The 12,643-nt window shown below is 42.1% G+C and overlaps 1 protein-coding gene across 7 annotated transcripts in view; it reads left to right on the plus strand.

Moving 5' to 3' along the window:
* Positions 1 to 12,643, plus strand: part of CHM (CHM Rab escort protein) — a 147,495-nt gene that overhangs the window by 20,760 nt on the left and 114,092 nt on the right. For 6 of the 7 annotated variants that reach the window (XM_073360879.1, XM_073360881.1, XM_073360884.1 and 3 more), the window contains exon 2: positions 7,143 to 7,209. The exons of the other annotated variant lie outside the window; for it this stretch is intronic. In XM_073360879.1, coding sequence (XP_073216980.1) covers positions 7,143 to 7,209 — 67 coding nt within the window. The remainder of the gene's footprint in view (positions 1 to 7,142; positions 7,210 to 12,643) is intronic. 7 annotated transcript variants of the gene reach the window in all.

Genomic DNA, 12,643 nt, shown 5'->3' on the forward strand with positions numbered 1-12,643 from the left:
TTATCCGTTGTTACAGATATCCATCACTCATCAATAGGGGAACATGTTCCAATTTACGTTGGTCCTGATCTGCATATCCGTTGTTTGCACGGATCGGGACTGACGTGAATTGGAACACGTTCCTCTATTGTACAGTACTGTACTTGCATCCGCTGACCATATTCAAGGCTTATTACCTATAGAGGACATTCTCTATGCTGATTAAGGAGATGGCAGGTGAAGGAAAGCCCATTGTAAAGGAGTTTTGGAAGTCCTACAACATCTTGAATGGTGTGGAAAACATTGTTGCGTAGTGGGAAGAGGTCACTTTGCAATGGATGAACAGCATTTAGCACTGTGCATGGCCAGATGCTGTCCACAGCTTCATGGGATTTGATGCTGTTCCTGCTCCCGAGCAAGAAAATGTCAAGTTGGCGAAGGATGTTGGCTTCGAGGAGGAGGAGGATGTACAGGAGTTGTTGGAGTCTCATGCTGAGCAGCTGACAGGATATCTGAAGAAAGCAAGGATGATCATGATGATGATGTAGGGCTGGAAGCCAGGAGTCTGATGACAAAGAATCTCTCCCATTTCTTTGGATTGCTGGATGAGATAACGGAAATCATACAGAGTGGGGATCCATTTTGTGAACCGTTTGCCAAAGTCTCCAGGGCTCTTGGTACAATGGCTTGCTACAGGGAGATCTATAGTTCAAAGATTCATGCAGGAGAGCAGATGTCAAAATCCTTTAAGACTTCTGAAACCGAAAACCCAGCCGAAGAAAACCCAGCCACCACCCATACCTAAGTTTAGTGTAATTGACACTGTATTTATTGTATTAAAATGTTCTATGTGTTTGGATGGTGTTAGTAGGGTTCTGTAACCGTGCCTATGTGGGTCACAACTGACAATACCAAATTCAGGACAAACTGCTGAGAGAGTGCAAACACACCCCAAACTAGTTGTTATTCCTCCATAAGCTGTACCAGCACAAAGTAAACTTCAGTCTCACCACATTGGCTAACAAGAAGTCAGGTAAGCAGTTTCTGTAGATATTCCAGTCCTTGTATCACCACCAAAAACACTGGATTTAAAGATGAGTTGTTCCTTGAAACCAATCTCATCAAACAAAAGGTTCTTCTGATCCCAGAGGACCAGCCACACACCCAGGTCAATATATAACTCAGATCTTACCCAAAAACACACTGATGCCAATCCTTCAGATCTAAAATCTAAAGCTTTATTTACAAAAAAGAAAGGTGGAAGTTAAAATTGGTTAAAGAATCAAATACATACAGTAATTGCAAAGTTCTTGGTTCAGGGTTGCAGTGATGGAATAAACTGCTGGCTTGATAAGTCTCTGGTTGCTTCCTAATAATTGGAAGGACCTCAGTCCCTTGGTTAGAATGCTCCCATTAATATAAGTCCATAGTCCAGAGGTTTGAGCAGGAAAGAAGCAAAATAGAGATGTTTCCAGGGCCTTTTATAGCTTCTGCCATGTGGAGGGAAATTCACTGTTTTCAAACAAAGCCCTCAGCACAGGTAGTGGAAAATTGCAGGAAAAAGATGGAGTTTGGAGTTACATGGGCAAGTCATATGTCCATGCATGAATTCGCCTAGTCACAGCAGAAAATCATTATCTATATCTCAAACAGTACATTCACAAGAAAGTCCCTTCAGGGTAGGTATGTGTGACGTTCCCCTGGTGTTATCTGCACCACTCCACTGCTAGGTTACTCCACTACACCTCAATTCTGAGAGCCAGCCTTACCCTGATCTGCTGTGAGAACCCGCACTCCTGAGCTGTTCATGCACAGCCTCTAGCAAGTCAGCTGCTTGGATTGTGCAACCAAATGACACTAGCCAATATCTTTGGTCCAAGACACAGCCCTAGGAACCTCCATCTTGCAGTGTCCAGTTATGCCCGCTGGATGTTGCAAGCTTATATGAGTGTGTCAATTTAACAAAGAAATTGATATGCACCAGGCTTGTTATCCCAAGGGCAGGTTCTGACATGCTTCAAACCAAAAGCACTGTTTCAGGTAGAATTTAGAATTTATTAACTACAAAGAAATTTTAAGTGATTATAAGTCAAAGCACAAGAAGTTGGATTTGGCCAAATGAAATAAAAGCAAAATACATTCTAAGATGATCTTAACGCTTTCAGTGCCCTTAAAAACTTAAAGAAAAGGAGTACTTGTGGCACCTTAGAGACTAACCAATTTATTTGAGCATGAGCTTTCGTGAGCTACAGCTCACTTCATCGGATGCATACCGTGGAAACTGCAGCAGATATTATATACACACAGAGATCATGAAACAATACCTCCTCCCACCCCACTGTCCTGCTGGTAATAGCTTATCTAAAGTAATCATCAAGTTGGGCCATTTCCAGCACAAATCCAGGTTTTCTCACCCCCCCCCCACCCCCATACACACACAAACTCACTCTCCTGCTGGCAATAGCTCATCCAAACTGACCACTCTCCAAGTTTAAATCCAAGTTTAACCAGAACGTCTGGGGGGGGTGTGGTAGGAAAAAAACAAGGGGAAATAGGCTACCTTGCATAATGACTTAGCCACTCCCAGTCTCTATTTAAGCCTAAATTAATAGTGTCCAATTTGCAAATGAATTCCAATTCAGCAGTTTCTCGCTGGAGTCTGGATTTGAAGTTTTTTTGTTTTAAGATAGCGACCTTCATGTCTGATTGCGTGACCAGAGAGATTGAAGTGTTCTCCGACTGGTTTATGAATGTTATAATTCTTGACATCTGATTTGTGTCCATTTATTGTTTTATGTAGAGACTGTCCAGTTTGGCCAATGTAAATGGCAGAGGGGCATTGCTGGCACATGATGGCATATATCACATTGGTGGATGTGCAGGCGAACGAGCCTCTGATAGTGTGGCTGATGTTATTAGGCCCTGTGATGGTGTCCCCTGAATAGATATGTGGGCACAGTTGGCAACGGGCTTTGTTGCAAGGATAAGTTCCTGGGTTAGTGGTTCTGTTTTGTGGTATGTGGTTGTTGGTGAGTATTTGCTTCAGGTTGCGGGGCTGTCTGTAGGCAAGGACTGGCCTGTCTCCCAAGATTTGTGAGAGTGTTGGGTCATCCTTTAGGATAGGTTGTAGATCCTTAATAATGTGTTGGAGGGGTTTTAGTTGGGGGCTGAAGGTGACCGCTAGTGGCGTTCTGTTATTTTCTTTGTTAGGCCTGTCCCATAGTAGGTGACTTCTGGGAACTCTTCTGGCTCTATCAATCTGTTTCTTCCCTTCCGCAGGTGGGTATTGTAGTTGTAAGAAAGCTTGACAGAGATCTTGTAGGTGTTTGTCTCTGTCTGAGGGGTTGGAGCAAATGCGGTTGTATCGCAGAGCTTGGCTGCAGACGATGGATCGTGTGGTGTGGTCAGGGTGAAAGCTGGAGGCATGTAGGTAGGAATAGCGGTCAGTAGGTTTCCGGTATAGGGTGGTGGTTATGTGACCATTGTGTATTAGCACTGTAGTGTGCAGGAAGTGGATCTCTTGTGTGGACTGGACCAGGCTGAGGTTGATGGTGGGATGGAAGTTGTTGAAATCATGGTGGAATTCCTCAAGGGCTGCTTTTCCATGGGTCCAGATGATGATGTCATCAATATAGCACAAGTAGAGTAGGGGCTTTAGGGGACGAGAGCTGAGGAAGCGTTGTTCTAAATCGGCCATAAAAATGTTGGCATACTGTGGTACCATGCGGGTACCCATAGCAGTCCTGCTGATCTGAAGGTATACATTGTCCCCAAATGTAAAATAGTTATGGGTAAGGACAAAGTCACAAAGTTCAGCCACCAGGTTAGCCGTGACATTATCGGGGATAGTGTTCTTGACGGCTTGTAGTCCATCTTTGTGTGGAATGTTGGTGTAGAGGGCTTCTACATCCATAGTGGCCAGGATGGTGTTATCAGGAAGATCACCGATGGATTGAAGTTTCCTCAGGAAGTCAGTGGTGTCTCGAAGGTAGCTGGGAGCGCTGGTAGCATAGGGCCTGAGGAGGGAGTCTACGTAGCCAGACAATCCTGCTGTCAGGGTGCCAATGCCTGAGATGATGGGGCGCCCAGGATTTCCAGGTTTATGGATCTTGGGTAATAGATAGAATATCCCAGGTCGCTTCAGTTGCTTGGTGGTGATGTCTGTAGATGGAGGTGGAGGAGAAAGGCAGAGCAAGGCAAATGTCTCTTCCCTTTTATCATGTTCTTCCCTCTTGGTTTTGCCCTCCCTCCCGCCCCCCGTCAGGGTCAGGTGAGCATTACCTCCTTGTAGTCCCTGACTGATAAGGGAAGAGGGGTGACTCTCTCAGGAGTCCAAGAGCTCCTTTGTTGCTGCCTTGTGAGGCTGGGCTGGGCTGGGCTGGGTTTGTCCCATACATGTGCTGATGAGGTGTGAACTGCCCCTCTGTTCCTGGAAAGTTTTGCCTGGGCTTGTTTTAAGCCTAGAGGACACATTTTCAGCCTCATAACTATATACAGTAAATTACAACCTTCAACATTATTATAACAATGTTCAGTGCATCATGAGCCTTCCAAAGACACCGGACATGACAAACTTTGTATTGGATACCACACAATCATATTATAAGGATGAAAGTGAGGGTGCAGGGTGTTCCCCCGAGATAAAGAGTCTTCCATTGTGAGTTAAATGTTCTTTTGATGGGCCACTCAATTTGAATAGTCCTTCCAAGATGTGCTGGCTAGCTAGCTTGTGGGTGTTAGCCCAGGAGCAAACATTTGAAATCCAGGTTTAGAGCCAATACTCATAACTTCAAATACAAAAATGATACATGCATACAAATAGCATAATCATATTCAACAAATCCTAACCTTTCCATAGACACCTTACTTGACAACCTTTGTACAATATTTGTTGCAATTATATAACAGTTGTAGCAACAATGATCTACATGGTCATATTTTAATCCTATAACGTCACAGGTTCTACATTATTTTATTCAATGTTTTATGTTTAAAATGTGTACTATATAATCTCTCATTATAAAAAGGTACACTGTAGGTGAAAAGAGCATTGTCATAAGTGAGTGTGGTGAACGTATCCTCCCCTTATTACATTATCCCTTATAGGGAAAAATTCCCCAGTTTGTCGTTTTGGTATCCATTACCTTTTTCAAGAACGCAACCCCACTATATACGGGGAGCCTCTTGTAGAGTTCTTCCTGCGGATTTAACTCACCTGCTATACTGACCTAATAACTCCACCTCCCCAAGAGGCATAGTGCTTAGATCAATGTAGTTAGGTTGACGTAGCATCCGTACAGACACTGTGATGCTTACATCATTTGTTGCTGCCTTTGACAGCTGGAGTCCCGCTGTCCCGGGGCTGACAGCTGGAGCCCTCGTGCCCCAGGATTGTCAGTGCCTTACAGTGTCCAGCTTAAGTCAGTGCAGGCACTCCTGGTGAGGATGTGCACAGACAACAGAAGGAATACAGTGTGGACACAAAGAGCCTATTTAATTACTGTGGTGGCTGCAGATCGATCTAACTTCTTAATGACAGGTTTCAGAGTAACAGCCATGTTAGTCTGTATTTGCAAAAAGAAAAGGAGTACTTGTGGCACCTTAGAGACTAACCAATTTATTTGAGCATAAGCTTTCGTGAGCTACAGCTAACTTCTTAAGTCAACTTAATTTTGTAGTGTAGACATGAGAGTTCCTCACACGAGTTCAAGGAGGACTGATGTTAATTTTCTTAGCACACTTTTAAAGTTAGTAACTACGTGTCCTTAGAACCTTTTAAGATGCTACATGATGTATTTGAAGTGAATTATCAGGTTGGCAAGATGAAGAAACCTTACTGTGTCCTTTAGTAAGAGTAGAAGTGGTATTGTGCCTGAGGAAACAGAGAAGATAGAGAACCTATAGTTCTCCTTAGTTTCTCTCTCTAGCTGAATATATAGTTTAGGCAGCTCTAACAGAAGTCAGGTCATGATTCCTAAGATTTACTGTCACCCATTCTTATTGCGTCCCCTGTAACTAGGCAATCAAAATATTTGAAAGAGTTTGATTGGGCTGGTATTGGCAGTATGGTATACCAGTGTCTTTTGTGCTACCACTTTGCTCTCCAAAGCTTTAACTTTAATTTTTAAGTCTATAGCTATTATGGCTGAGATGCACTCAGGTCTTGTCTACACTGCAACTTTCTCACTCAGGGGTGTGAAAAACACCCCCCCGAGCACTGCAAGTTACAGCGCAGTAAAGTGGCAGTGTAGACCATGCACTAGCGCTGGGAGCTATTCCCCTCATGGGGGTGTGTGTGTGTGTGGTGTAATGTTTTTTTTTTTAGCGCTGGGAGAGCTGCGCTGGTGTGGGGACTGCCGGCACTGGTGCCATGACTACACAGCCACATTAAAGCGCTGCTGCCGCAGCACTTTAACGTTGCTAGTGAAGACATGGCCTCAGTTTATTTTTGAAGCTAACTGTTGCAATTACATCTTCCTGCTTTTGAAAAACCTGGAAGAATAGCTGTAAGAGGTGTGAACTGCCCCATTCATTTCAATTAGTGCTGACTTGGGTGCTCAAAGGAATCTAGCTACGTACAGAGTACCTGCTGAATGGGGAGTAGAGTCTAGAGAACATGCATAGTCCTATTTTAAACATCTACCTAATCTGCCGTAAGTGGCGTCTCATGTAGGCAGGGTATTTAGTAGAACTCTACTGCCATTTATCAACTTTGATTTCTGGGCTGAAGTATAGTAAAAATAACTTTATTTTCAAATATATCAGTGTTTGTATCAGTGAGGTAGATGCTTCTGAGCATCCCATAAATCTTCAGGCAGTATCACATAGGAAATGCTGATATCAAAACATCTAAGAGAGAGGCTGGTGACAAGATTCCACAAAGAGACGCTAATAGCATTTACAAAGACAAAATGCTGTGTAATCTAAAAATAAATAAATAAATTCTGTGGCTATGTTCTGTAAGTTCCTTAGGATAATATTAAAAAAACCTCTTATTGACTCTAAAATTTTGTATTTGATATTTTAGCATGAATGTGTAAAGGCTTAATCTAAAAAGATGTGAGTCTTTTTGGCTAAACTGTACGGCACTGACCTAATAACTCTTATTCTATTTAGTGCATGTACTTTATAAACTGTTAACTGTTAATAAAATTATTTTATAGGTTTGCCAGAATCTATCATTGCATCTGCATGCTCAAGAAGTGGCCAGAGGGTTCTACATGTTGACTCGTAAGTTACTCCAGTGATATACTTCATTGATCATTTAAGTGTGCGGAAATAGATTACAATCTCTGACTTGGACTGGTTCTATGATTCTAAAACGTGTAGCCAAAGTTACTGTTGCAAATCCGCTTTTGGGGGGCAGGGGTGAGGGAGAGCTTTGTGAGAATCTCAACATGAACCGTTACCCAGCTACAAATCTTATGGGGCAAAAGATAGTGTCTGGATTCCAGTATGAGTTGCTGAACTGAGCACAAATGTAGGAGCCCAGATTTAGACACTCAGGGCCTGTATACGCACACACTGCTACAGTGGCACTGTCTCATCTGTGCTGCTGTAGCACTTCAGTGAAGATGCTACCTATGCTAATGGAAGGGGTTCTCCCATTGGCGTGAGTAATCCATCTCCCCGAGGGGCGGTAGCTAGGTCGAGGGGAGAATCCTCCTGTTGACCTAGCATTGTCTACAGTGGTGGTTGGTCAGTTTAACTGCATCGCTCGTGGTTGTGGACCTTTCACACCTCTGAATGACCTAGTTAAACTGACCTAATTTCCTAGTGTACACCAGGTCCTAAATTAAAGTGACTTGGTTTTCAGAGTGCCGAGCACAGATTGCTGTTGTTGACTTTAATGGGAGTTGAGTGCCCAGCCTGAAACGCCAGGTCACATTTTAGGTGACTACCATTAGATACCCAAGCTGGAAAATTTTGGTCAAACTATCCTGAAAACTCTCTACAGCAAGTTGCCTTTTCTTACCTTTCATCCACTTTTTTTATTACTCTCCACTTGGTCTCTGTCTAGGCTGATTTCCCCACTCTGGCACTCCAAGTGCAGAAGGTGGGGGCCCGCAAGGACTCTAACAATTAATACTTGCCAATCCAGGCTTGTATTAAACTCCCAAGGTTACAGCTTTTCTCTGACCTTGGATTGGTAGATGCTGCCACCACCCAAGTGCAAAACCCCTTTGAGAACCCAGGAAGGCACACTTGGGAATTCCTTCTCATGGGTTACCCTCAAGCCCTCTCCCCCACCCTCCCAGCCTGGAAAGAGCTGAGAAGAAGAACAAAGGAAATCAGCTGTTGTCACCAGCTAATTAAACAAGAGCACAAACCTCTTAGGACACACACATCCAATTCTGTTTTTAAAAAAGGTAAATTTTATTAATAAGAAAAAAATAGATCTGGGATTTAGGCTTTTGCTAGATTTAAAAAAAAAAATTACAAGGATTAAACATCAAGAATAGCTCTCTTGAGGTCCAGCTTAAAGCGAAACAAAAGCACCTGGAGTTAGCACAGAGGAATCCACAAGCCATAAAGAAATAAAAGGGATAAACCTAATTGCATCTTCCTAAACATTTGTTGATCTACTTAAATGTCTGGGGTTTTAAATGAGTGGTTTCTAGGTATGATCCTGATAATTTTTCAAGCTTCTCACAGCATAATTGCTCCCTGTCTGCCTCTCCCCGAGAACAACAGACAGACAGACAAAAGGGGAGTCTTGTTTCAATTTTAAAAAGTTCTAGCCTTCCCATTGGCTCTTTTGGCCAGGTGCCCACTCACTTCCCTTTACCTATGCATAGCAGTGAGACTTTTTAACCCTTTACAGGTAAAGCAAGTAGAGAACAGCTACTAAGAGGGATTTTATAGCTAACTGGCTGGCTGGGTTCATAAAAGGGAGCTCTTCCTCCTTCCCCCCTTCATTTATCACAGCCTCCCTAGTTTCCAGCCTTCTGTTGTTTTCTCTTCCCTGCTGTCATTTGTCCAAGAGCTTCCAAGTGTCATGAATTTACTGTGATGTGTATTTGGTAGCCCTGCCACCTACAGTTCAGCCTCGCTCATCTAGAAGGTTTAATTCCACCTGTGGACACTGAAGGCTGCTGCGGAGGCAGGCTTCTAGTGGATAGGTTCTCATACCAAGCTCATCATTGTAGTATCTGAATGCCTTCCGATAGTACATTAAGCAACATGACTATGACTAACATCTGTTGTATGTGTTCGCTCATCCTCTGCCCACCAGTATCACTTGTCCTGCTTGGGTTCATTTTCACCTAGCTGTTTATCCATGAGCTAATCTCATTCAAGCAGTAGGCCATTTTGGTGGTAGTACTGAGGTGGTAGGTGGTGAAGGATAGGTAGAGCTATGTGTTATCTGGCATCGAGTCCATGTCATCTGACCAGTTCATCTAGTTGCTGCACGTACATGTTGAAAAGAATTGGAGAGAGAATTGATCCTTGTGTGACTTCACAAGTGTGGGGTCTGATAGGAAAGATGTAGTTTCCCATCACTACTTATTGGGTATGTCCCTTTAGAAAAGACTCGGATTGTTTTAGTGCATTATCCTCGATCCATACCACCTCTTTCTGGTCAGACAGCAGTATCTCATGGTTGACAGTGTTGCATACTGCAGAGAGGTCCTGGAGGATGATATCCATTGACAGGAGATCATCCAAAAGTGCCACTAAAATGATTTCAGTTCTGTTTCTCCTTTGACTGCTTTGCTCCTGAATTCATGCAGCGAAATAGCAGCCCGCAGTGAGAGCAGGGGGGGAAGTGCGAACAGCACTACTGCAAATTCCAAAAGTTCAAATCATAAATCTATCCACCAAAAATCATAAAATTGGCTTAAAAATCACACATTTAAAATAATGAATGTTGGGTTTATTTGCCTTCTAGCTTTTGCGTCTTGAGAGTGCATATGGTTCACATTTTGCAAACTTTTCTCTGCAACCATTAGGGCTAGATGCGTGTTTTTTGTTTTGTTTTGTTTTTTAAATGAAAGCTGAGATTCTCATGCAATGTGATTCCAGCAGTTGGGGTTTAAAGATGATACTAAAAATTGTGAAAACTCATAGGAGTAGGTCTGCTGGTGGGCTCAGTATTAGCACATGCCCTGGCTCCACACTGTGCACCACAACCCCCAGTAAGACCCTTTGTATCTGCAGCCAGACCTCTGCCCCCCAAGAAGACCCACTGCTTCATAGCCATACCCTAGCTCTCTATCTTCCTGAAACCTCAGCCAGATTCCAGTTCTTTTCCCTCCATGGAGACCACATCCACGAGTTCCCCAGCTACCAGGGCTCACATCCACGAGTTCCCCAGCTACCAGGGCCCAGACAAAAACTAGCACCCACCCAGCTATTTCAGATCCTCAGACATCCCAGCTCTCCATCCAACTACCCCAGGCAACGTTGAGGTATTTGAGCCTTCCCAGTTACCTGAGAGACCTTCCAGCACTCCCCTAATTTAGCAGTCCCAGACATCTGCCAGCACCTCCACCTAATCCAGCACTCTTAGATGCTTATTTTCCTCCCTTCCTGCCCTAGCCATGTAGCTGCCAAGCTTGTAGAGCTCCCTGTCCTCATCCTCCCCCCTGCCCATAGCTAGTTGAGGAAGTGTGTATTGTCCATAAACTGAAATGTATGGTCATATGCAAATTATATGAAAATATTCAAAAATAGTTTATTAAACATGCCACATGGAGATGCACAAAACTTGCCTCAGTCAGTAGCAGCAAAAGGGGACCGTACCGTGCAGTGAGGGGAGATGGGACAGTTCATGAACAGAATAGGGTTGTTCAGCAGTGGGAGGTGATGTGCATCAACCTGGCCCTTGTTACGGTGACCAGAGACCATCCCCTAGGGTATCCCAAAAACTCTGGGAACTGGCCAGTCCCGAAATTGGTTAATCCAAAAGTGTTTTACATTATAAGATTATAGGACATCACAGTTCAATACTTCAGGCTCCAAGTTTAATGTAATTCTGAAACTGAGTTGAGTGGAGAATGTCCTGTAGATAGAAAATATCTTTTTCTTTAAGAATCTTGAAGTACTTCATCAAGAAGTATGTGGTAGAGAATCTGCAACAGCGCCAGCAAAGAGCGGGTAGAATCCTAAGAGGTGCTGAATCCTGCAAATCTCATTACTGTGCATGAGGCATCCATAAATACTTTAAACAGGAGCCATGTTAATTACAAACAGTACTTGAAGCATGGAAAAATGCAATGTTTGAAGAATAGTAAAATGCTAAATTTGTAGGGGAATATGTTATGTATTTTAAAAAAATAAACTTGACCATTAATAAGCACCTTTTAAGACCTAGAATTACTAAATTATGATCAGTTAATTTTGGACTTTAGATTTCACCTCCCACAGAAACACAATATTCTGAATTTACTATTCGGTTCTTTGTTGAATTTGGTAATTGCTTCTCACCTTATTTCTCCTACTTTAGAATACAGGGGTCTATTAAGCTATGTAATAATAGCTGGCTACTGTAGCTTCGATTTAGAGTATCCATGTCTTTTTGGTAATGGTAAAAGACCTGCAAATACAGCCTACAATCTCACATAAGTAGGCAGCAATTAGATCTGTGGAATGCATATTTTTATTACTGTTTCCTTAATTGTTCAGTTACATTCATACATGATTTTGCTTTCATTTTAATGATGAAAATGAGAATTTCCACATCTAATGATACTCTTCTGCTGTGGAGTAGATTTTCCAAATCTTGTACAAGCTAAAGGCTTGCCAGATCACAATGCATCATAAACTAGAATTCATATATTGGGGGAAAGGAGAATCTGACATATTTATACTGTCAAAAAAAATTAATAGGCAAATTTTACAATGGTCATCTGCTATTTAATCTTAAATTAAGTACTACTGTAAAAAGCCATTGTCAAGGGCATTATAGATTTTATTTGGGAGTAGTTATAGTTCTGCTAAACTTTTCAAGATTTTTTCTGACTTGAAATAATAGGAATATTCTTATTTTATTCTGGTGCAATATTCTATGATCTTCATTTCTAGATGAATTTACAAATTATTTAATCTTATTCAAATCTGCTATGTTCAAAATGTTGTATTTTGTATCTTGGGTTAATGCTTTGAGGATTATGGATTAAATTATTTCTAAAGATGGGAATTTGAGCCTACTGAAATGCTTATTTGTATCATCTACACTATTATGATGAATGTCTGTCTGCCTTTCTCTGCAAATGTTTAAAGAAGTTAGATATAAAATATGGAATAGGTGTAAGTAAAATTTTGAAGTATTTTGTGTGTGTTGCTTGCATTCGTTACCATGTGTTGATCACTGTACCACTTTTAATCTCCAACCACTGTTTGTATTGATCATACTATATTGCATAGGTGATAATGGTAGATGGTTCTGAAGTGGACTATTATAAAATCCTAAATACTCGCCTCTGTTGATTTATAAACACTGTCCAAGCATCACCATCAATGGCAGCTAATCTTATTCAAAATAGTCACGTCATTGCAGTGTTGCCATAAATTCCTGTAGACAGATTTTAAACTCAAGTTAGCTTCTGCCAAAGTGTAATTGAAGGAGCCCTATTTCTGTGTGCCAGCTATCTGTCTCAATAAATGTAAAATCTGTGGCTCTTTTCAGAGAGCTACATTTACTGTAGATATTAATGAGCTG

Source organism: Lepidochelys kempii, chromosome 9 (genome assembly GCF_965140265.1).
Source record: "Lepidochelys kempii isolate rLepKem1 chromosome 9, rLepKem1.hap2, whole genome shotgun sequence".
NCBI lineage: Eukaryota > Metazoa > Chordata > Testudines > Cheloniidae > Lepidochelys > Lepidochelys kempii.